This window comes from Eleutherodactylus coqui, chromosome 8, assembly GCF_035609145.1.
Source record: "Eleutherodactylus coqui strain aEleCoq1 chromosome 8, aEleCoq1.hap1, whole genome shotgun sequence".
Lineage (NCBI taxonomy): Eukaryota > Metazoa > Chordata > Amphibia > Anura > Eleutherodactylidae > Eleutherodactylus > Eleutherodactylus coqui.
In genome coordinates this window covers 42,222,850-42,247,683 of record NC_089844.1, presented here as the reverse complement: position 1 = coordinate 42,247,683, position 24,834 = coordinate 42,222,850, and the positions used below count along the sequence as shown (strand labels likewise).

At 52.5% G+C, this 24,834-nt stretch overlaps 1 protein-coding gene across 2 annotated transcripts in view; it reads right to left on the bottom strand.

The window, feature by feature from the left end:
* MAP3K2 (mitogen-activated protein kinase kinase kinase 2) overlaps positions 1–24,834 on the bottom strand; it is a 46,267-nt gene that overhangs the window by 16,450 nt on the left and 4,983 nt on the right. Inside the window, exons 1-8 of one of the 2 annotated variants that reach the window (XM_066575572.1) lie at positions 22,342–22,662; positions 11,680–11,751; positions 5,619–5,731; positions 4,368–4,408; positions 2,306–2,405; positions 1,661–1,774; positions 838–937; positions 622–752 (exon numbers count right to left, since the gene is read on the bottom strand). In XM_066575572.1, coding sequence (XP_066431669.1) covers positions 622–752; positions 838–937; positions 1,661–1,774; positions 2,306–2,405; positions 4,368–4,408; positions 5,619–5,731; positions 11,680–11,683 — 603 coding nt within the window. In that variant the 5' untranslated portion in view covers positions 11,684–11,751; positions 22,342–22,662. Of the gene's footprint in view, positions 1–621; positions 753–837; positions 938–1,660; positions 1,775–2,305; positions 2,406–4,367; positions 4,409–5,618; positions 5,732–11,679; positions 11,752–22,341; positions 22,663–24,834 lie in introns of those variants that run through there. The other variant, XM_066575573.1, reaches the window with a different exon arrangement.

Sequence of the window (24,834 nt, the reverse complement as noted above, 5' to 3'; positions counted from 1 at the left end):
AGCTGACTACATGCAGTAGAGACCTGTGCAGAAAGTCTGTATGGCAGTGCACAGCATAGAGTCACACGGAATCCATGCACTGCCTTACAGACTCTGCCAGCAGCTCCTATATGGAGAGATTCTCCCCTGGTAATAACTAGAGATGAGCGAGCGTACTCGGTTCGGGTGTTTTTGCACTCGAGCACCACTTTTTCCGAGTAACTGACTACTCGGACAAAAAGATTCGGGGAACGCCGGGGGTGAGCGAGGGGTTGCAGAGGGGAGTGGGGGGGAGAAGAGAGAGAGCTCCCCCCTGTTCACCACTGCTGCCCCCCGCTCCACCACGCCGCCCCCTGAATCTTTTCGTCCGAGTAGTCAGTTACTCGGAAAAAGAGGTGCTCGAGTGCAAAAACACCCAAACCGAGTACGCTCACTCATCTCTAGTAATAACGCATCCTTAAGCATCTGAACATAATGTAATGGAACAGCGGACAGTTTTTTGTTTTTGCACAAATTTTGGCAGAAAAATAAATCTGTGTTCCTCTATGTGAAATGGGGGCCCTAGGCGGCACAGTAGATTCTCTACATACAAGACTAAGCTATAGTATGGCTATCCTCATGAGACATTGTGAATAGTCGCACCTGGTCCATGCTCTCTGGAATGAACTCGCCTTCGCTGTTGATGCTCGTGAAGGAACCATTCCGAACCCCTTGGTGCAGTTCATCCGGAATGTAACCTGGAGGAGGAGAACTTCTATCCCGTGTGACATTTCCTAGGAATCATAAAGACATAAAAAAGAGTAAGGTGACGGAATAAAGCAGCTGCTAGAACTAGCGGCACAGACTTCCTCCGCTTACCAAGGACTGGCCTGGAGTCTTTTATCTCAGTCCCTCCAAACACGGTGTTATCCAGATCGTCCAGGGAAGGCATGTGCTCCATATCACACAAGCGAGTGGCCTGAAAAGTCACAACTAACTAAATTAAAAAGGTCTTGAGTAACCAGAATCTAGGATTATTTCTCCAATACTGCAGACCCAAAGAAAGCTCAGATGTCCAGTATCCTACCAAAAGTAATTGGACGCCTGAATCAAAAGTAGTATTAATTCCCATGTTATTACTTAGTGGGGCTCATTTGGCCCTAAGGACACTGAATACCCTCTGTGGTATACTAACATCTAATTCCCTTCATTCATCCTGTAAACATCTGTCATGGAGAGTCAGATGTCATTAGGGCCAAAGAAGTCCCACTAAGTATTAACATACGGAAATATATACTACCTTTGACTCTTGCTCAGGGGTCCACTTACTTTTGGTTTACACGGGACGATTATGGCTCAAAATTCGTTCAAACGAGTGAAAATGAGCAACAATCGTCCTGCGTAAATGCAATAAAAATAGTTTACTATGCTTTCACTTTTCGTTATCGCTGCCTTTCAGTCATTACTGGATCGTGGGTTCCTCGCTGAGTGCAAACGCTCCCTGCACAGCGCTTCACATAGAATGTGGCCGTCCACTGCGAGTTGCACGGGAGCCTCTTGGGCACAACTTGCACTCACGGCTAGTGTGCCGGAGGCCTAACAAATAGGGATTGTTCAAAGTGGAGGCATTTCAACAAATAAGATTGCCGTTCTAGAGGATAGATTATATACATAAAGGAGAAGCATCGGCCACGACTCCCACCTGACTGTGAACATGTACGACCAGCAGGATCTTCAGGCTCTTCATATGAGCGCTCCTGTCCAGTAGTTCCACTGCCTTATCCAAATCATCCTGCGTTTTCAATGGGATCACCAGCTATGGGGAAGGGGAACAAGACCAGGTTAGACCAGCCAAGCATTCATGTACATGGCAATATCTATGTCTGCTGCTAAGGGGCCGTTCTCTTTGCAAACCCCCTCTTCGGCTGTCCTTTGTAGGTATATGGAGACTATAGAAGCAAGGGGTCCCCCACTTACACCCCCACTATGTTCCAGATATAGGCTCTGCCTCGGGTGAACCTGTAACGTCAGGGTGTTATACCATACACCCAACAGTGACAACTGTAATGAAAGGACCCTCCTGACACATTCAGAGGTTGTAGCTTGTAGTTGCTACAATGCCAATGCACATCATCTTCTATGAGCTCAACACCCAGACACCGATACACTGCAAGAAGCAGTCAGGACACAAATAGCTATCTGCACCATTGAGACGAATGGAGCTGCTGCTGAGCATGTGCAATCCGTGGCTTATTCCCTGCGACGGACAGTGCGGACGGGACAATGCGCATGCCTCTAACAGAAAGGTTACCAAAGCCTTACAAGGACCCGTTTTCTTGCCTCCTACCTCATTATTACTGTAGTGCAGGTCCATGCACTGCCCAAAGGCCACTTTAGCCTTAGCGAACAGGTCTTCCAACAGGACCGGCCGAGGGAATTGCAGAATCCTGTAAGTGAGTGATTAGTGCATTAGCCCGGCTTGTTTCTGTCATCACACGGATTTACATTCTCCATGTCAGAGGGGAAAGAAAAGTTATAAAGTCCCAGAATAAGTCACAGAGCTGCAGCAGAAACAGCTCAGAAGCAAAAAACACAGATGGCACCCGGGGAGTAAACCGGAATCTGCAGCATTTATCAGACGTTTGTGTGCCGATTAATTTAATGTCCCCCATTTTTCTGACACAGCGCTCCAAATCCCATGCTTTCCTTGACAAAGCCATAAGGTTACCTGATCAAGTGGTATTCTTTCAGTGACCACTAGGGGGAGCTCACTATATACAGATATATACAGCCTCCACTAGGGGGAGCTCACTGTATACAGATAATAGAGTACAAAGAGAATTGTGTACATTTCTATACAGTGAGCTCCCCCTAGTGGTGGCTGTATACATCTATATTCCGTGGGCTGCTCCTAGTTGTGACTTCTATATACAGGGAGTTCCTTCTGGTAGTCGCTGAGGGGTGACCGAAAACCATCACACAACTTTATGGCCGTGCCAAGGGAAGCAGAGGATTATCTGAGGTAACCTTTGCTCACGGTCATGCGGTAGCTTTCGTAAGCGCACTGCATAACGCCTGAGGAATGTGAGGGATCAGCTGTATGTGCAATACCCTCATAAGCGAGATGTAGGACACGGAAGGAGCCGTCTCACAAACACCACAGCTCTGGAGGTCAAACCTTCACAATACTTGGGAAATGGAAAAATGCCTAAATATCCATCTCCTCTAAGTAGGTAATGATCCTTTGTTATTGCTACCAATGTAGATACAACACATGGCAAATAGTATGTGAACCCGAGACCTCCACGCCTATATGGTATTCCTGACCAGCTCATTCCAAAACCATGATCATACGGATTTGGAGCCCCTCTGCTAGATGTGAGCTCAAGGTTGGTGCTACACGTTATCCTAGTGGTGTCCGGACTCATGTCCACGACATGTTCTTCACCGCGTACTCCGTGTGCATTGCACGGCCGCGTGGTACGCGGTGAATGGAGTCAATGGACTTTCATTGATCCATGTACATGTGTGTAGATATGCATGAGAAATAGATTGCAGCATGCTCTACTTCTCTGTGCACCACACAGTGTGACCCCCTACACATTGGTATAGGCAGCATATGAAATGCTGTCCATATGAAATACATTGCGTATGGGTGGCATTTTCAACTGAAACCCCGCTCTGAAATACAGCGGAAAGTTTAAAAAAAAAGTCACAGGAGTCACACTGTGGATGTCTGTGTGATACTTCAAAGTATATTTATTCCGAAACGCAGCAGCATTTCATACCAACATACACGGGGGGCGCTGTGCACACCCGTCCGGGTTTATGCTGGTCATTGTTCAGGCAGCACGTACCCGGTGACTGGTTCCCCTTAAAGGGCCACTCTGAGGAAACTTTATTGTTTTCCCCGTGGTGCAGCTGCCATACGGAGGCGACTAGGGAAGATAACGCCTCTCTATATTGATGAAATACCACTATGATCTGGTTCCCCATTGCTCACATGACCTCTGCTGAGCTGAATTCTCCAACAGACTTTGTGGCCCTCATAGAAACAAGTACATTAAGTCGCTCCCATTTACACAGCAGAGGTCACATGGGCCAGAACTCCGGAGCGGAGATTTCATCAATACAAGTCATTACCCCAGTAGGCTCTGTATGGCAAATATATCCAAGGGAGACACAATGTTTCACTACTGCATTAAATATCTACTACAGGAGTCGCCACCATCTATCAATTTGACAAGACTCCTCTTGAACGGACGCCATTTATTCTCGCATACAATATCCAATTTCTGTCTGGCAGCCGAGCCGTACGCTCGGACAGATGTAGCTCCGCCTCCAAGTACTGAGTGGCTCCTCTGGGATTATAGAAGTTTCGGGTTGAAGTTAAATAAAACTAATCTCACCTCTTCTCTCCACGATGTTCAAACTTCACACGTACATCATTCTGCAAGACAAGAAAGAATGAAACAGACGCGTACCTGAGGTGCAGAACTATGCATGCAGCTCTGGATGAGACTGGAGTAAAAGGCCATTTACATTGGACGATTATCTTAAGAGCTGTTCAACTCCCCCTGCTCCAGCGGGAATTTTAACGACAGTCGTCCCGTCTAAAAGGGGCATTGCGTGATGGATGATCGCAATCTAATGGCCCATTTACACGTAACGAGTATCGCTCAAAATTTGTATAAATGCAAATAATCACTCACTATTGGTTTACTTGGCGTTATCGCTGGCTTCTCATTACGTGTAAATGCTCCCTGCTTAGAAGGTGAAGCGATCCAGCGATCAGTATGTCAGTGTACACGCTCTGCATGAGCGCTAATCATTGTAGCAGTGACGTCAGCACTCGTGCAGTCTATGTGGTTTGGAGATAAAGGTCTCTTGTGAGACAATCCCTCTAAGGCTGGGATCACTCAGAGCAGAATTGCCTGCAGAACGTCCGTACGTACCCTCCGCACAGAAATTCCGCTGCATGTACAGTAGCAGCAAAGTAAACGAGATTTCGAAAATCTCATCCACAAGCTGCAGAAATAACCCGCACAAAAGCCATGCGAGACTGAGGCGCGGAATTCAAATCTGCGATGTGTCAATTATGTCGCCGTCTCTGCTGCGGAATTCACCATCTCTCAATGAGGGGTAAATTCCGCACAGGAAATCGTGATGAAACCTGCATAAGTTTGGAGGCCGGCATTCCGAAGCGGATCTGCAATGGAATGTCTGAAATCAGCCCCGTGTGAGCGCAGCCTAAGACGTTTTTATCAAAGAGTCATAATGCCCCATTAAAGGGGTTGTCTGCGATAAAGTATATATTTTACTGAATCAGGTCCCCCATTGCAGAACATACAAACGAGTATACTCCCCTCACCCGGCTCGCCACTTGTTCCCCACTGACACCTCCGGGGGTCCCCGCTCTGACGCGGCTCCAGCCTGCTGCGTACAGGACATCACAGGCGGCTGCAGCCAATGACAGAGCTCAGCCATCAATCAAGCAGGGAGCCAGGAGAGGAGAGCACAGGCTAATTTCTTACGTTCTGCCATGGGGGACCAGTCAGTAAAAGCAGACAAGTGGAGCATTATACAGCGCAGCACACTGGGGGTTATTATTGTGCATCTCACGGACCATTATACGCAAGAGGACGTGGAGGGACACCTACCTGTTTCTTGGGAGAGGTGGTTTTGGCGGCGCTGGAGTCGTGCAGGGACGGCCGGCTGGCCTTGTGAAGGACGACTAGATCCTGCATTATGGAGTCCAGAGCCTGCTGCTCATCTGTGGGGACACAATGACGCTTTGTTAGGACACGGCAGCCATGAGTCACTTGTCACACACAGCGGACCGCTCAGATAAATGGCAGGAAAATTCCATTGCCGCTTATAAAGTACTCCGGGCTTTAAACATTTAGAAGCATCGCATGTTCTGCCGGTATAAGGATCAGATTTATAGGCATTCAGCTGCTATACGAGGCGGAGCCGCAGACGGCGGACACGCTAATCCTGCACACCGCTCCGACAACGCCACTGCTCAAGCAACTGCAAGGAGTTTATATATGAAGCTACCAATACCGGCCGCTGCCATGTATACCCTGCTGAGGACCAAGGCTTTATGACCTGCACAAAAATTACACTGAAATACCCAGAAAGTATTACTGCCATCATTAACCATTTCATGAGTGCGCCAAAAGGGTATCATTTCCATAAACATTTATAGTGTATCCACAGGACAGAAGTGACAAGAACGAGGATCCCCTGACCTGCCTGGTGACAGTGCTCGCTTTGCTGGAGGCGGGGTATTTAAAGCCACGTTACCAGAAAGAGGAGGATTTCTCAGCACAGAGGACGCGGCAGCCTGCCACAGCACTGGGGACCATCGCGGGGGACTCAGATGCCGCGGGCCAGGTGAGTATCGATGTTTGCTTTTTTCCCCATGTACTTCAGCTAGGGCTTATTTTCTGATGGGGGCTTATATTTCAAGCCTCCCCTGAAAACCGTGGTAGGTCTTACTTCAGGGGAAACAACATTAGAAGTTATTGGATGGAAGGGAACTTTCTCTGTGTGATTATAACGCTGATATAAGTGATTAGAATATCAGGGCAAAAGGGTCATTTATTGTGAAGAACCAACCCCTTCTAGGGAGGCTCTAGTACCCTGTTGTACCGCCTCTAGCTTGGATACAAGATGGGATACAGGCGAGCATGGAGGCTCTAGTACCCTGTTGGGTCACCTCTAGCTTGGATACAAGATGTGATACGGGCAGCCATGGAGGCCCTAGTACCTTGTTGTACCACCTCTAGCTTGGATACAAGATGTGATATGCGGGGCATGGAGGCATACAGGTTCTGTACGGGTCTTGCAGCATATCGCTTCACATTTGCTGTAGCTGAGCCTTTAGACCATGCAAACTTGTAGGCTGTGGAAGTTGGTGTCCCAGATGGTCCCATACATGTTGCGATAAATCTGGCTACCGGGCAGCCACAAATGTATGACAATGTTGTGGGGCTCCTGTGACCCCCTTGTGTGTGCGGCCGAGCATTATCCTGCTGGAAGCCGCCATGACAGGAACACATGTGGCTGCAGGATGTCCTGAACATATCGCTGAGCTGTCATTGTCCCTCGTACCACTACTAGGGAGGACCGACTGTTGTAAATGATAACCCCCCAGACCATCACACCAGCAGGGGGCAGTGTGCCGCTCCACAGCAAACCAGGCACTCACACAAACTTATTAGAAGATCCGCCGCAGACATTTGAGGCCACCACTCATTTGTGCCGCGGATGTGCAGTTTGATGCGGCCCAATCCGTGGTTTATTACAGCAACATCCACATGAATAGACAGCAGGACGCTCATCTCTCAGCAGCGTGGACAACACACAAATCCCCCCATTCACAAGCAGTGGAGGTGATCTGTCCAACTTCACACAAAACTTGGCAGGAAATCTGCACTGAAACCAAGAAGATGTGAACAGGCCATATGAGAGCTGAGGCTTTGCTACAATTGTATCCAGTCTGATAAACAGTCTGGACTCCAGAGTGATACATTGTAACAAACCCCAGAGCGAGAGCGCATGCAACTGCTGAACACAAACAAGAATGGTCCGATTTAACCCCTTAGTGACAGCCAATTCACCTTTTTACTGACCTCACTCATGGACTTTTAACCCATGAAGCAGTGGGTTAGCTGACTACTGACAGCCAGGCTCCTGCTCTAACCGTCAGGAACGGAGAAGCTTCAGATCCCGGCAGTTTAACTCCTTACATGCCACAATCAATAGTAACTGCAGCATGAAAGCAGAGGACATGGGGAGGGGGCTCCTCCTGTAGCCCATCAGCACCCCGCAGTGCGACTGCAAAGTACCAATGGGTTCCCATAGCAGCTGAAAGCCTGACAACGGCCTCCATGTCTGCCATGTAACTTAGCCTATTAGGTGCCGCATCTGACAGAAGTTGCTGTCACAGGCTTAGTAGTAGTAATGCAGTGTACTATCCTAGTGATCACACAATCACGTCTTCAAGTCCCCTAGAGAGACTAAAAAAATTTAAAAAAAAGACTCAAAAAAGTTAAAGGGGTTGTCTCACGCCGAAACTGTTTTTTTTTATTCAATAGGCCCCCCGTTCGGCGCCAGACAAACCCAAGGGATGGGTTAAAAAAAAAAAAAGTTTATTACTTGCCCGAATCCCCGCGCTGCGGCGACTTCTTTCTTCCTTTAACAAGATGGCCGCCGGGATCTTCACCCAGGATGCACCGCGGGTCTTCTCCCATGGTGCACCGTGGGCTCTGTGCGGTCCATTGCCGATTCCAGCCTCCTGATTGGCTGGAATCGGCACACGTGACGGGGCGGAGCTATGAGGACTAGCGGCCCCATTCACCAGGGAGAAGACCGGACTGCGCAAGCGCGTCTAAAAACGCCATAAGACAGCGAAATTAGACGGATCCATGGCGACGGGGACGCTAGCAACGGAGCAGGTAAGTGAATAACTTCTGTATGGCTCATATTTAATGCACGATGTATATTACAAAGTGCATTAATATGGCCATACAGAAGTGTATACCCCCACTTGCTTTCACGAGACAACCCCTTTAACGTTTAACTCAAAGATAAAAGATCCAGTTATTAAAAAATATATATAAATATATATTTTTTTTTACAGCCATACATAAGGTATTACTGCATTTGCAATAACTCAGACAATGCAAATATTTTGCCATTTATTGCGCAGTGTGAACGCGATAAATACATTTTAAAAAGTAGTTATTTTTATTTTGCCTCCCAAAAAACACAGACCATAATCCAGAAGTCCCCTGCACCTCAAACCGGGCCCAATAACTACAACTGTACTCATTGCCGATTACATACGGATGTTCTGGCTCTTCGGACGCGGTGATGCAGATTCAATTATTTGACTTTAAAATCGTGTTATTGTGCAAAAGTAGTAAAAAAAAAATAATTAAAATCTCTATCAACTTGGTATCGCAGCAATCGTGCCGACCCAGAAAATTAGGTTATTTTTACCGAATGATGAACCCAAAAACGATGGCGGCAGGTCCTAAAAATAAGCCCTCATAACTTCTATGACGAGTCAATGAAAATCGCTTGGTTCTTCAAGGGGTTGTCCCGCGCCGAAACGTTTTTTTTTTTTTTTCAACCCCCCCCCCCCCTCCCCCCCGTTCGGCGCGAGACAACCCCGATGCAGGGGTTAAAAAAAGAACACCGGACAGTGCTTACCTGAATCCCCGCACTCCGGTGACTTCTTACTTACCCGGTGAAGATGGCCGCCGGCATCTTCTCCCTCGGTGGACCGCAGGGCTTCTGTGCGGTCCATTGCCGATTCCAGCCTCCTGATTGGCTGGAATCGGCACGTGACGGGGCGGAGCTACACGGAGCCCCATTGAGAAAAGCAGAAGACCCGGACTGCGCAAGCGCGTCTAATTTGGCCATTAGACGGCGAAAATTAGACGGCAACCATGGAGACGAGGACGCTAGCAACGGAACAGGTAAGTGAATAACTTTTGATAACTTCTGTATGGCTCATAATTAATGCACAATGTACATTACAAAGTGCATTAATATGGCCATACAGAAGTGTATAGACCCACTTGCTGCCGCGGGACAACCCCTTTAAGACAAAAGTTGACTCGTCACTAAGGGGTTAATGACAGCAAGAAGAAATTCTGATACTGGTGAAGAAATAAAACCGCACATTAGAAACATGCAGAGCGCCCCCATCAGCTGATGGGAGAAGGCGCAGAATAAAGCCCATTTCTCCACTACTGTCAGTAGGTCCCGGGTGCCGCTGGTCACAGAGCCCAAATACGGACGCCAGCGGTGGCACTGAGGATTCCTGGCAGACCCTGAATACAATGCCCGGGGCGAGACATGACATCATGTGTTTGTGCACCGCAATCCTCCCTGCGGCTTATTTATACTGTACAAACAATAGCAGGCTCCGGATGCTGCAGAGACCCGATGCATCACCATGTAGCAAGAGGTTCTACAGCAGCTGCCACTGCAAGGCCCAGTCCTCACACTGCAGATCTGCTTTCCTGACCCTCCACAGATGGCAGGATACGCTGCAGATCGTCACACCTCTGCCTATGAGAACACTAGGACCACATTCACACACACTATGTGCATTGTGAGACGCACGGAAATAAAACCTGTTATCTGCAATGGGTGCGTTTACAACAATGCTGCAAGACAGAAAAATGGCAGTTTGTTCTTTTCTTATTAGGTGATATCCCCCAATATTTTCTATGGGTGCAAAAAAAGAAAAAAAACAACAGTTTTCATGCAAGTGCAAAGCGATTTTTTCACCAGCAGAACAGTGAGTGCAGCTCTGGAGTATAATACAGGATATAACTAGAAAACATCAACACTGTTTACTTCAGAAGGAGGCGCCGTTCTGGCCGCGGGGTATTTATGTTCACACAGTAGATTTTGGCCACGGAATCTGCACCAATATTGCGGCAAATCCGCATCCAATAACTTTCAACAGGCATCTACGTCTGTTCACACAGCATTGATTTTTTTCCCACATACAGATTACAGATCCGGGTAAAAATGATCAGCCTGTCACTTCTTGACACAGATTCAATGTCTGGTATTCAAAAAGGGATTTGCCAATTGAAAAGGGGCCCCCGCCACGTGCGGATCCGTGGCCCTCCGCCTGCAACGCCACAGCAGAAAGTCAAAGTTCAGCTGCAGATTTTTGCCATTTCTGGCACCAAAATCCACACTGAAAATTCTGTGTTGGATCACATCATGCACCCAGAGCTAATACTTCTCACAGCTGAGGGTTTGCTCCACTTTTTCATCCAGTGTAGACAATCCTCTATGAGCCAACTACATCAGCAGCTCAAAACCCCCCTCCGCTCCTAATAGCTTGTTACAATGTATCAGCGCAGGCAAAAACACTTCTTAGGCTTCCAGCAAGTTGTCTAGACTAGATACAAGTGTAACAAACCTTCAGCTGTGAGAAGCATTGGGTCTGTGCAGATGTTCAGCATCTCAGGCTCAACAACAACAGGCTGATCAACGATCTTAAAAATGGGAAGAACTGAAACACAAAACGGGGAATTTTATGAAGACTGGAATTTCAAACACCGATATTATATGAAGAGGCTCCTCTGTGCGCCAACACAGGAGTCTGTGCCGGCTAGGAGCTGGGGAAGGGTTCTGGTTTAAGTTAAGCCAGTATCTGGGGCGAGTAATGCATAAATGCGTCAGTCCGTGGTGGCCACGCCCCCTGATAGGCCCCACCCACTTTTTTGGCCACAAAATTCGTGAGGGTGATGCAGAAAAGTCTCTAATTTTTTGCACAAGCGAGACAGACATCAAAAAATAAAGCACAGTAGGGACTTTAATCATTCAAGGGTACAATCCAGCTTTAAAAGGGCTGTCCAGGTGTAAACTACTGCTGGCCCATTATCAGCTCCCGAGGATCCCCGCAATCTGCAGTTTACAGGGCCAATGCGCTTGTGCACTCAACAAATTCTGTAGGAAGCAATCAGCTATGTCCCCACTGCAGTGGTCAGGCTTGGTATTGCAGGCCAAATTCCAATTATAATGGGCGGGAGTCCCAAATAGCGGACCCTCGTCCATCTGCTATTGATAACCTATCTTGAGGATAGGCCATCAATAGTTTACAACTGGACAACCTCTTCAGCATAATACATATTGAGAAACTGCAGCATCAAATACAATGTGATTGCTGGGCCTTACCCATGATGGCAGCCAGGGACTAGGAATACCCTCAGGTAGACGAGCGTCCCATGTGCAGCTCCGGTGTGTCTCCTGCAACAAGGTGGAAAGTCATTAGAATTACTTTACACAAGAAACGTAATCAAAACAGCGAATCAGATTCTGGCGCCCCCAAGAGCCCAGCATTCTACAGTCCGTCAGGTGGGCGCCGCCGCCACGTCCGCCATTCTACAGTCCGTCAGGTGGGCGCCGCCGCCACATCCGCCATTCTACGGTCCGTCAGGTGGGCGCCGCCGCCACGTCCGCCATTCTACGGTCCGTCAGGTGGGCGCCGCCGCCACGTCCGCCATTCTACGGTCCGTCAGGTGGGCGCCGCCGCCACGTCCGCCATTCTACGGTCCGTCAGGTGGGCGCCGCCGCCACATCCGCCATTCTACGGTCCGTCAGGTGGGCGCCGCCGCCACGTCCGCCATTCTACGGTCCGTCAGGTGGGCGCCGCCGCCACGTCCGCCATTCTACGGTCCGTCAGGTGGGCGCCGCCGCCACGTCCGCCATTCTACGGTCCAACAGGTGAGCGCCGCCGCCATGTCCGACATTATCTAGTCTATCAGGTGAGCGCCGCTGCCACGTCTGCCATTATATAGTCCAACAGGGGAGCACCGCCGACGCCACATCCACCATTATACAGTCTATCAGGTAAGCGCCTCCGCCATTCTATAGTCCATCAGGTAAGTGTTGCCATGTCTAGCATAGTTCAGTAAAGCTCTATTTGTAGGGCAGAAGCATCCAAGTCTCCTCATACTTTCCTAGGCCATCCCCCCTCCCCCCCCCAGGGACTACGAGGGGTTGTACAGTCACAGAAACAAACAAGTCGAGCAAACCAGTCCGGCTGGAAATTCAAGAGCCGAACTGAGGATTCTGCCCAAAAATCACAGGGTTATTTTACCAGGCGGCAGACGGATCGTGTTTCCAGCTCTAATAAGGTCTGCGAGGTTCCCGAAGTACAAAAATAAGATGCTGCAGAACATTACATGCCGCCGACGGAGCGCTCCGCAGACTAAACAGGGAACACTGGAAGCAGTGGAACCCCCAGGGGGCAGCGTGTCCAGAAAGGTTACTGAGAGCAGAAGGCCGCCATCCATGGGGCGCCTAATGTAGCCATGCAACGGGGTCACCAATGTGCAGGATGAATTATCTAAAACCAAAGCTGTCGCTGTATCGGGGTAACCAAGACTAATAGGAAACCCCTGGGTAACACTGACATGGAGAAGGACTTGGAGGTTTTAGTTAACTGTAAGCTTAACTGGAGCAACCAGTGTCAGGCAGCTGCTGCCAAGGCACACAGGATCATGGGGTGCATCAGAAGAGGTCTAGGGGCGCATGATGGGAACATTGTTCTTCCTCTTTACAAAACACTAGTCAAACCACACATGGAATATTGTGTACAGTTTTGGGCACCGGTACTCAAGGGGGACATATCAGAGCCGAAGCGGGTACAAAGGTGGGCAACTAAAGTAATAAACGGAATGAGCGGACTACAATACCTAGAGAGAAAAAAAAGCCAACCATGGGATGACCTAATAACTGTTTATAAATATATCGGGGGACAATACAGCGATCTCTCCCATCATCTAGGTATACCCAGGACTATAACAAGGGGGTGCCCTCTACATCTAGAGGAAAGAAGGTTTCTACACCGACACAGAAGGGGGTTCTTTACTGTAAGAGCAGTGAGACTATGGAACTCTCTGCCTGAGGATGTGGTGATGGGGAACTTGATAAAAGTTTAAAGGGGTTCTGACATCAAAAAAAATTTGTACTCCCCTTGCCTGGCCTGGCCCGATCGCCAGGCATGTCCTCTCCAGCCAGCATCTTCTTCTGTGCCTTTAAAGCAGAGCAGGAGCGGTCAAAAAGACCGCTTCCTGCTCTGGTCCGTCCGTCAGGCACTTCCGAGGTGAATGGACGGACCGCACAGTGCTTGCTGTGGGCGGCCCGTCCGTCCTGCTGAACTCCGGAGTGCTGCGCATGCGCAGTGGAGACGCAGCCCGTCCTGACTCCTGTCAGAGGGCACCTCTCCACTGCGCATGCGCGCGATCCCGGAGTGGCGCGGCTCGTGCAGACAGAAGAGGAGGAAGAGCAGCGCCTGCCGGGAGATGACCCCCCGATGTCAACAACAACAGAAGAACAGGTAAGTGTTATCTTTTTATGCTTTAGCAGCCATTAAACCGTGGGTTCCCTGGGTCCATTAGGCAGACCAGGGAACAATGGCTGCTAAAGCATAAAAACATTATTTGTGTCAGAACCCCTTTAAGAGGAGCGTGGATGTCTGAGTGTTATAATATTATATGTTATAATCATTAGGAGGAAGTACTACATCAATAGACAAGAAAACCATTAATTACCCAGAAGGGCCGGCGATGCGGGGATTATTCCGATGGCAGATTGGAGTCAGAAGGAATTTTTTCCTTTAAATGAGATTTGGCTTCTACCGCCTTCCTCTGGATCAACATGGGGGGCAACTATGTTACAACGTTCCGGAAGGACCTGCCATCACAAGACCCTAAGGAACTAGTATGAGGCAGAGACGTGACCCTGCCACCTCATCAGGTGCCCTGACCGCGGGCAGATCTGCCCATTCAGCCCACAGATGTTTTATTATGAAATGTTGCTGCGTTTCAAGAAAAAAACCAAAGGTAGAAGCTTAAGGCCGGCAGCGCACGACCGGGTCAGATACGGCACGCAGGAGCCGAACACTTAGAGGACGTGTCAGAACTTCCCTCCATTCCTATGAAAGGAAACGTACGACACGGTCAGCATGAAAGTAATTCCAGCAGACTTAAGATGTATAGAATGTATTATTGCCTTGTTCTCCATCGATGCGGTACATTTCTACCAACTCTGACTCTGCAGCCCTGAAACTTACAAAGTCGGGCATTTCCAACGCTGGGCATAACTCTGTGCACCTCTCAGAAATGCCTGCCAGGTCTGGCCTCTCCGCTGTAATTCATACCAGTTTCCAAAGGAACCCCCCCCCCATAGCTGCGCTAATAGAGACCCCAAGAGATTCGTATGTAGAATTGCCCCAAAAGGTAAATTATTTCTGCACAGTAAAGTTTGTCTTTTTTAGTCTTAAATGCAGTTTGTGGCAAAAAAACAAACTGACGTTTTGTACCTTTAAGGTTACCAGCAGGCCGGGTAAACCCCACGGTACAGGACCCCCCCCCCCCTCGGTACAGGACCCCCCCCCCCTCGGTACAGGACCCCCCCCCCCTCGGTACAGGACCCCCCCCCCCCTCGGTACAGGACCCCCCCCCCCCTCGGTACAGGACCCCCCCCCCCCCTCGGTACAGGACCCCCCCCCCCCCCTCGGTACAGGACCCCCCCCCCCCCTCGGTACAGGACCCCCCCCCCCCCCTCGGTACAGGACCCCCCCCCCCCCTCGGTACAGGACCGGGGATATTTTGGCAAAACACAACTTCTACTGAATCTTTCCCCCGGCTCCTCCGGCAGATGAGACGCCGCGGTCGGAGTGACAGATGCGCTTTAACAGGTAAATCATTCCGGAATGAAAAAGTTTATCAGCTTTCTACTATACATTAAAGTCCAGATTATCAGAAGTTCTGGATTACTGGACAGCCATACAGGTAGATATAACTTTATGGAGTCACATATTCGCACCTCAGAAACCCATGATTCCGTACATCGTATAACGGAGTCAGCCCCACACCGCGCCGCCTTTTGGCCCTTTTACACTGGACGACTACCCTTCAGGCACCGCGGGAACTAGACCGATAGAAGCCCCTTTATACTAGGAGGATTGGCGTTCTCACAGACACCAAGATGACATGACCCCATTACCACCCACCGCGGGCCCACCGTTCGCGCTCTGACGTACACGTCTGACACAGAGGTGCGCGATGGGTAAGGGGGCAGCTTGGGAGCCGGGCCCGCTGCATACCTGGCGGTAACCGTTGCCACCTGCCATAAACAACCGCTGACAGCGCTGGTGTTAATTAAGGTTATGTGACAGCTTCCGTGCGCTGTCAATCCTTACTGTCTAATGTAAGCCGTCAGCCGGAGGGGAGAATCCCCCCGCAATGTGACAGTGGGGTGCTGATGGTCGCCTTGGCAGTCCCGGGCCCGGTGAAGGCTGCCATGTATATAGCAGTTTACTAGGTGAACATTACAATACAATAAACTACAAATAATGGAATTGCAATTAATAAAAGTAAAATTAAGTGAAATAAAATTTAATTTAAAAAAAACCCAAAACTTGTAACTTTCATTCTTTCACAAGACGATCTACACAAAGACAAGTCGTTGCCCCATCTGAGCCGCCGGCCGTCTTGCATCCCCTTCCTGCTTGGTGAACAGCAGAAAATACAAACCAGAATTGCGTTATTTCCGTCACCTTGTAACAATTGAAGAAAAAGTGACCAAAAAGTCGCCAGTACTCAAAAACGGTAGCAATAAAAACCACAGCTCACCCTTCACAGAGACACAGCGCCACCGAGGGGAAAACAAGACATTATCGGCTCCGAAAGCGGGTTGTTTTTTTTAATAAAGTGTTCTGAATCTTTAAAAAGTAGTGAAACAAAATAGAAATCTATAACGGCTCTTTCATAACCGCACCGACCGCCGTGGGCTCATTCACACTGTAATGGTGCATCTTGTCTCCACCAGAAGAATGGGTGGAGACAAACTGCACGCCCACAAGCAGTGCACATAACTTGATTGGCTGACCAGAAGAATGGGGGGAGGCAAAGTGCACACCTCACAACTTTTTATAGCCTCCGTCGCTGCACTGACTGACATGTCAGCTTCCAGCTCCAGTCTCCCTGCGGCTATTGCCGGCTGCTGCCAGACCCGCTGTCACTCTCCTTGCTGCCCTAAGCTCCTAGCTGCAGTCTCCCACCGCCGCAGCTGCTGGCCCCGCTGTCACTGTCCTTGCAAGGGAGAGCGGTGCAGGAGGAGGACCGGAGCACTATTTGCAGCGCAGATGGAATGGCAGCGAGGGGACTGACAGCGCAGGAGACGGGAAGAGGACAAGGGAGAGTAGCGGGGGGGGGGGGGGGGGGGGGGGGAGATGATGGGCACCCATTCTCCTGCCCAGCCAATCAAGTTGAGGGTGTTTGTTGGCGTGCAGTTTTTCTCCACCCATTCTTCTGGTGGAGACAAGATGCACCAGTACCCTACCCCTGCACACTTCCTTTTACCTCAGTTTTGCATTTCCATTTCTCTATTCCGTTTTGGAAGAAAAAAAACTGAAGTAAAACTGAAACGGATGATTCTTTCCCTAACAACGTCAGCGAGTTTTCAAAATAAGGAAAGTTTTCCATTTGTTTCAGCTTTTGCTTACTGAAATACAAAAGCCTGTCTTCACATCTGCATCGGGGTCCCTTCAGAGTCTCCGGTGCAGATCTGGCAAAAAAGCTGTGAGTGCAGGAAGTGAACGGCCCCCATTATAGTCGGCGGGGTGCGTTCGGCGTGGTCTGGTTCCGTAATGAGACGGATCCGTTCATCCAGGGGATTCCGTTTTCTTGCTCCCATGATGGAGGAGAAAAAAAACAGAATTCCTAGCGCATCTGAGGGGAATTCGGGTCCATCATAGGACAGACCTGCTCCCCGACTGAAGCAAGAAAATGGAGCCCCAGTGCAGATACTTCTTACAGCTGAGGGCTTGTTACAATTGTATCCGGCTTAGAGAATCCTCTGCAGTCCGCGGCATGGCTGCTGGGAGGGGCTTATTCCCACTACGCATACAGCCGTCTACACGCGGACCTATCAGGGTACGCTCACACACTCCAAAATCCCAAAAATCCACGTGTGGCCAAAATCCACGTGTGGAATTCCCAAGCAGAAAAATCGCTTTTCTGCATCAAGTAGCAACGTATCACTTCTTGACACGGAAATTTGCAGAAACGCGTCAGAAATCCGCACGCAAATTTTGTCCACGGACTGGGATAATTATGCGCACGGATCAGCGGCAGAAAAACGTGGATTTTGCAGTGGTTTTCAGAGGCGGAATTCACATGGAAAATCCTGCAGCGACTAACAACGTGGGTAGGCGTCCTTAAAGGGGTTGTCCCGAGGCAGCAAGTGGGTCTATACACTTCTGTATGGCCATATTAATGCACTTTGTAATATACATTGTGCATTAATTATGAGCCATACAGAAGTTATAAAAAGTTTTTTACTTACCTGCTCCGTTGTTAGCGTCCTCGTTCCCATGGAGCCCGACTAATTTTCGCCCTCCGATGGCCAAATTAGCCGCGCTTGCGCAGTCCGGGTCTTCTGTAGTCTTCTATGGAGCCGCTCGTGCCAGAGAGCGGCTCCGTGTAGCTCCGCCCCGTCACGTGCCGATTCCAGCCAATCAGGAGGCTGGAATCGGCAGTGGACCGCACAGAAGAGCTGCGGTCCACGAAGCAAGAGGTTCCCGGCGGCCATCTTCACAGGTAAGTATAGAAGTCACCGGAGCGCGGGGATCAAGGTAAGCGCTCCGGTAAGCTGTCTGTACGTCCCTGCATCGGGGTTGTCTCGCGCCGAACGGGGGGGGGGTTGAAAAAAAAAAAAACCCGTTTCGGCGCGGGACAACCCCTTTAAGGCGCTTTTAGATGGAGTGACTATCATTCTAATGTGCGAAAGTAAATGGCGGTTTGCTCTAAACGCGCGTCGAGGACTGAACGATAACCGCTCACATTTTATTCGTAAACTCCGCCTCCAGGAAGAGATAGCTCTGATTGGTTCTCAAGCACCGCGGCTGAGCCAATCAATGCAGTGCTCGATGAATCACAGCCATTCAATGTGATTGGTTCATTGAGCGCTGCATTGAATGGTTCTCAAGTGCCACGGATGAGCCAATCAGAGCCATTGCTTCCTGGAGGCGGATTTATGAATCCCATGACCAGAAAGCGATCTTCTGTCGGCGACTGCAAGCAAAAAGTAAGACAGGGTCTTATTTTCGGTGAAATCCGGTACTATCAATTATTATGGGGTCTGGCTGGCTGCTTTTACGCATCCACCATTTTCCCAGATGAACTCGCACCGCGCTCTTCATTATTTTGTCCAGGACTTTTGGACGGATCTGCTATGGTAACGGAAGAATGTTACGGCTCGGTGCTGGGATCCGCCAGTGGGCAGCAGTCCGATCTCAGGGAGCGCAGCGGACCCCATGACTGATGACCCCCCCTTTGGCTGTTCACAGCATCGACTCTTCACCCTGAAGTTCAGAGGGTTCCTGGTAGTCGGACCCCCAGGACCCTCCGGTGCCATCGCATGATAGCGGTGATCGCTCAGCGGACGGAGGAGGGGTGGTTATCGCTCCGGTGCCATCACATGATAGCGGTGATCGCTCAGCGGACGGAGGCGGGGTGGTTATTGCTCCGGTGCCATCACATGATAGCGGTGATCGCTCAGCGGACGGAGCGGGGTGGTTATCGCTCCGGTGCCATCACATGATAGCGGTGATCGCTCAGCGGACGGAGGAGGGGTGGTTATCGCTCCGGTGCCATCACATGATAGCGGTGATCGCTCAGCGGACGGAGGCGGGGTGGTTATCGCTCCGGTGCCATCACATGATAGCGGTGATCGCTCAGCGGACGGAGCGGGGTGGTTATCGCCGCGGTGCCATCACATGATAGCGGTGATCGCTCAGCGGACGGAGGAGGGGTGGTTATCGCTCCGATGCCATCACATGATAGCGGTGATCGCTCAGCGGACGGAGGCGGGGTGGTTATCGCTCCGGTGCCATCACATGATAGCGGTGATCGCTCAGTGGACGGAGGAGGGGTGGTTATCGCTCCGGTGCCACCACATGATAGCGGGGATCGCTCAGCGGACGGAGGCGGGGTGGTTATCGCTCCGGTGCCATCACATGATAGCGGTGATCGCTCAGCGGACGGAGGAGGGGTGGTTATCGCTCCGGTGCCATCACATGATAGCGGTGATCGCTCAGCGGACTGATAGCGGTGATCGCTCAGCGGACGGAGCGGGGTGGTTATCGCTCCGGTGCCATCACATGATAGCGGTGATCGCTCAGCGGACGGAGGCGGGGCGGTTATCGCTCCGGTGCCATCACATGATAGCGGTGATCGCTCAGCGGACGGAGCGGGGTGGTTATCGCTCCGGTGCCATCACATGATAGCGGTGATCGCTCAGCGGACGGAGGCGGGGTGGTTATCGCTCCGGTGCCATCACATGATAGCGGTGATCGCTCAGCGGACGGAGCGGGGTGGTTATCGCTCCGGTGCCATCACATGATAGCGGTGATCGCTCAGCGGACGGAGAGGCAGGGTGGTTATCGCTGCTCCCGCCAGCCGATCGTCGCTGGACTTTTATGCCCACTAAAACTGAACAAAGAAAAAAATGACCCCCCGTCGGTCGCTGTTCGCACGGAGTGATTATTGCGCAGATTCGCCAATCTTGTGAGGATCGTTCCGTGCAAAAGGCGGATTATTCTAAAGACGGACGACAGCGCGCGCGGGGGGGGGGGGGGGGTTACCTGTGTGGGGGGGGGGCAGTCAACTTTGGGTGTGGGGGGAGCCAGTGTCACCTGAGAGGGAGGGAGGGGGGGGGGGGGTCAGTGTCACCTGTGAGGGGAGGGGGGGGTCAGTGTCACCTGTGAGGGAGGGGGGGAGGGGGGGGGGGGGTCAGTGTCACCTGTGAGGGAGGGGGGGGGGGTCAGTGTCACCTGTGAGGGAGGGGGGGGGGGTCAGTGTCACCTGTGAGGGGAGGGGGGGGGGTCAGTGTCACCTGTGAGGGGAGGGGGGGGGGCGTCAGTGTCACCTGTGAGGGGAGGGGGGGGGGCGTCAGTGTCACCTGTGAGGGGAGGGGGGGGGGCGTCAGTGTCACCTGTGAGGGGAGGGGGGGGGGCGTCAGTGTCACCTGTGAGGGGAGGGGGGGGGGCGTCAGTGTCACCTGTGAGGGAGGGGGGGGGGCGTCAGTGTCACCTGTGAGGGAGGGGGGGGGGGTCAGTGTCACCTGTGAGGGAGGGGGGGGGGGGTCAGTGTCACCTGTGAGGGGGGGGGGGGGTCAGTGTCACCTGTGAGGGAGGGGGGGGGGGGGGGGTCAGTGTCACCTGTGAGGGAGGGGGGGGGTCAGTGTCACCTGTGAGGGAGGGGGGGGGGTCAGTGTCACCTGTGAGGGAGGAGGGGGGGGGTCAGTGTCACCTGTGAGGGAGGAGGGGGGGGGTCAGTGTCACCTGTGAGGGAGGAGGGGGGGGGTCAGTGTCACCTGTGAGGGAGGAGGGGGGGGGTCAGTGTCACCTGTGAGGGAGGAGGGGGGGGGTCAGTGTCACCTGTGAGGGAGGAGGGGGGGGGTCAGTGTCACCTGTGAGGGAGGAGGGGGGGGTCAGTGTCACCTGTGAGGGAGGAGGGGGGGGGTCAGTGTCACCTGTGAGGGAGGGGGGGGGGGGGTCAGTGTCACCTGTGAGGGAGGGGGGGGGGGGTCAGTGTCACCTGTGAGGGAGGGGGGGGGGGGTCAGTGTCACCTGTGAGGGAGGGGGGGGGTCAGTGTCACCTGTGAGGGAGGGGGGGGGGTCAGTGTCACCTGTGAGGGAGGGGGGGGGGTCAGTGTCACCGGTGAGGGAGGGGGGGGGGGGTCAGTGTCACCTGTGAGGGAGGGGGGGGGGGTCAGTGTCACCTGTGAGGGAGGGGGGGGGGGTCAGTGTCACCTGTGAGGGAGGGGGGGGGTCAGTGTCACCTGTGAGGGAGGGGGGGGGGTCAGTGTCACCTGTGAGGGAGGGGGGGGGTCAGTGTCACCTGTGAGGGAGGGGGGGGGTCAGTGTCACCTGTGAGGGGGGGGGGTCAGTGTCACCTGTGAGGGGGGGGGGGGTCAGTGTCACCTGTGAGGGGGGGGGGTCAGTGTCACCTGTGAGGGGGGGGGTCAGTGTCACCTGTGAGGGGGGGGGGTCAGTGTCACCTGTGAGGGGGGGGGGTCAGTGTCACCTGTGAGGGGGGGGGGTCAGTGTCACCTGTGAGGGGGGGGGGGGTCAGTGTCACCTGTGAGGGGGGGGGGTCAGTGTCACCTGTGAGGGGGGGGGGGTCAGTGTCACCTGTGAGGGGGGGGGGGTCAGTGTCACCTGTGAGGGGGGGGGGGTCAGTGTCACCTGTGAGGGGGGGGGGTCAGTGTCACCTGTGAGGGGGGGGGTCAGTGTCACCTGTGAGGGGGGGGGGTCAGTGTCACCTGTGAGGGGGGGGGGTCAGTGTCACCTGTGAGGGAGGGGGGGGGGGTCAGTGTCACCTGTGAGGGAGGGGGGGGGGGTCAGTGTCATTTGTGAGGGAGGGGGGGGGGGGTCAGTGTCACCTGTGAGGGAGGGGGGGGTCAGTGTCACCTGTGAGGGAGGGGGGGGGTCAGTGTCACCTGTGAGGGAGGGGGGGGGTCAGTGTCACCTGTGAGGGAGGGGGGGGGGGTCAGTGCCACCTGTGAGGGAGGGGGGGGGGGTCAGTGCCACCTGTGAGGGAGGGGGGGGGGGTCAGTGTCACGTGTGTATGTGTGTGGGGGGGGGGCACGTCAGTGTCACCTATGGGGAGGGGGGGGGTCAGTGTCACCTGGGAAACATCCTACAGAGCACACGCCGCCCCCCGGACATCATCACTGTGGCCCCCGGCTGGAGCCGCTCATTCTCTGCAGTCCGGGGGTGACAGGAGTGTGGACGGAACCATGAGGACGGGGGTGAACACTCACTGGTGTAGTCAGGCCGCTCGTCACCGCTCTCCGCCCCCCAGCCCGCTCCTCCCGGGGGCCGGGGGGACACAGGCCCGGGGGCAGCTCTTCTCTCCGGCCGGGGAGCAGTCACATCGGTCCGCGGCTCCGCAGCTCTCCAGCGGCCCTAACACAAAATGGCGCTCATTCGGGCTCGGCGGAGACGACAATCCTGTGAGGCCGCCCGGCGCTCCGCTGCCGCTACTGACGACGGCTGGTCCGCGGACCCCGAGTATCCGGAGGAACCGAGAGCGGCGGGAGCGGAACCAGAACCGGAGCGTCCAGACACCGCGCTGACGTCACGGGGCGGGGCCAGCCTCTTCGTGGCGTAGAAGGCGGGGTCTTCCGGACATCTCACTACGGGGCGTGGCTATGTTAACGACGGGGGCGGGGCTACATCCGCTCACGACTGACGGAGTAAAATAAAGACAAACCCCGAAATCCTGCAGGCAGGTGGTGAGAGTGGACCGCCGCTAGAGGGCGCCATGCAACCCCCAATCAGACCCCTGCTATCATTTTCCACCCAGCCTTGAGAGCTGGAATCTGATTGGTTGCTATGAACAACTGGTTTTTTTGGGACGGGGAGGGGAGGGGGGTGTACTTGTTTTCAAAAAGTCCATCGTGTAGTAATCTGCTCCGCGGGCAAACGAGGCGTGCAATTGCCTTTTTACATAGACTACAAATGGAGTTTTGAAAAAAAAGGTTTGTGCAAAACTCAATTAAAAATGGCGCACGGCCACATCTCACTATTTATCTGACACGCGATGAAATCCACCGCTCACCTGGCGTAAAGTACACGGACTTACCTGTCGTCCATAAATAAATCACACACACGGCTGAACGCGATGTAATGGCGGAGGTGAGGCGGTTTTCTGTAAAAATCGCCTCCCATCACGCCGGTGAGACTGCGATCCTCCAGCTTGGCCTTCAGCCGCATCGGAGAATTGCCAAGAGTTTTCCATTGGTTTCAACTGGACAGTTGCATCGCACGCGTCCGCGATTTCTTGGATTGTGCACAGATTATTACCCAAATTCGCTTTTTACAATGAAAGTTCTGATGATAATCGCCCCGCGCAAAATATACTCAAAGAAAACTGCGGCACGAGAGGGGGGAAGCTGTGCGACCGAGATCCCGCGGGCGCACGGCCGGGACGGATTCCGTATGCGGAGCCCGGCTCTGGCAGCAGCTGCCTCATCTTTTCTGTACTGCAGATGGGTTTTTTTCAACATTTTTTTAAAATTATAGAGAGAAATGGAAAAAAGCTAAATTCCGCCATCTGTCGCCGCTGGTTGTCGGCTGTAAGAAGCCTCCGGCAGCCGTCTTATATGGAGGGAGATCACCCCGCGGTCTCCCTCCATACACACCCCACATGTGCAGGATGGCACCTTGTGACCTATGACATTAAGGGGTTAAACACAATGGCGCGGTTATAGCCGATCCACGGCAAGGATGCGTTCGCATCACGTAGCAGAAAAGCCGCATCAGTTCCACATCAAAAACTTCTTGAAACTTGGTGCGGCGGTGGATCGGCGTACACACACCTACAAATGCCTGTGTGCTGCCTGCACATAACAGCGCTCACCCTCACCCAGCCACCACTACTGAACGCCGCTGGTCATGTGGGCCACCCGTCACCGCCAAAAAGATGGCGGCACTCAGTAGTGGATGCCAGCCTATCAGTGGCCTGAAAAGTGGCGGTATCACTCTCACCCGCAGTGATCAGCAGATATTGGCTCACGCTTACGCCAAAGCTGTAGAGCGTCCGGACTGAATAGACAAGAAGTATTAACGCATCTGCTAGACCCGGGTGGGCGTTACATATTACACGTACACGAGTATCGGTGCCCTTTCCACTGTCCGACCTGGCGGGTGCAGATGGCGGGCAGTCGTCCCAGTGCTACGGCTTTCACACGGGTGAAGGACCACCGCTCAGTGAATGAAGGCGGAGCGGGTCAGGAATTGTTGCGGCCGCCTACGCTCACAGTGAAAGCATGCGGAAATTTAACGGCGAACGAAAGGCGAATGAATTTTCGATAGTCACTCAGGCCAGGCGTTTACACTGAACAGTAATCGTTCAGCGGCCGCTGGATGCCGGAACCGGAGCGAGATATCGGCCCGCGGAAAAGGGCCCTAAGGCCAGTTTCACACGAGCGAGAAAACGGCGTGAGGTTTGTGCATTGCGAGACGCGCTAATCTCACGTGGAAACATCTTTTGAATGGAGTCATACACATGAGCGATGTTTTCCCGCACTGCATTGCCAAGCCGGAAAAAAAATCGTGTCATGCTCTAACTTATCGCATTCCTCGGAACGCATCGGCCATTGTGCCCCGCCTGCCGTGTGACGTGCATGTGAAAGCGATGGGAAGCACTGCCGATTCTAAGGCAAGCGTAAAACCCGCATGAGAGGATCAGAGTTTCACAGATGTGAGGTGTTTTTGCCTGTAAATAAATCGCATATTCATGACGCGGTATG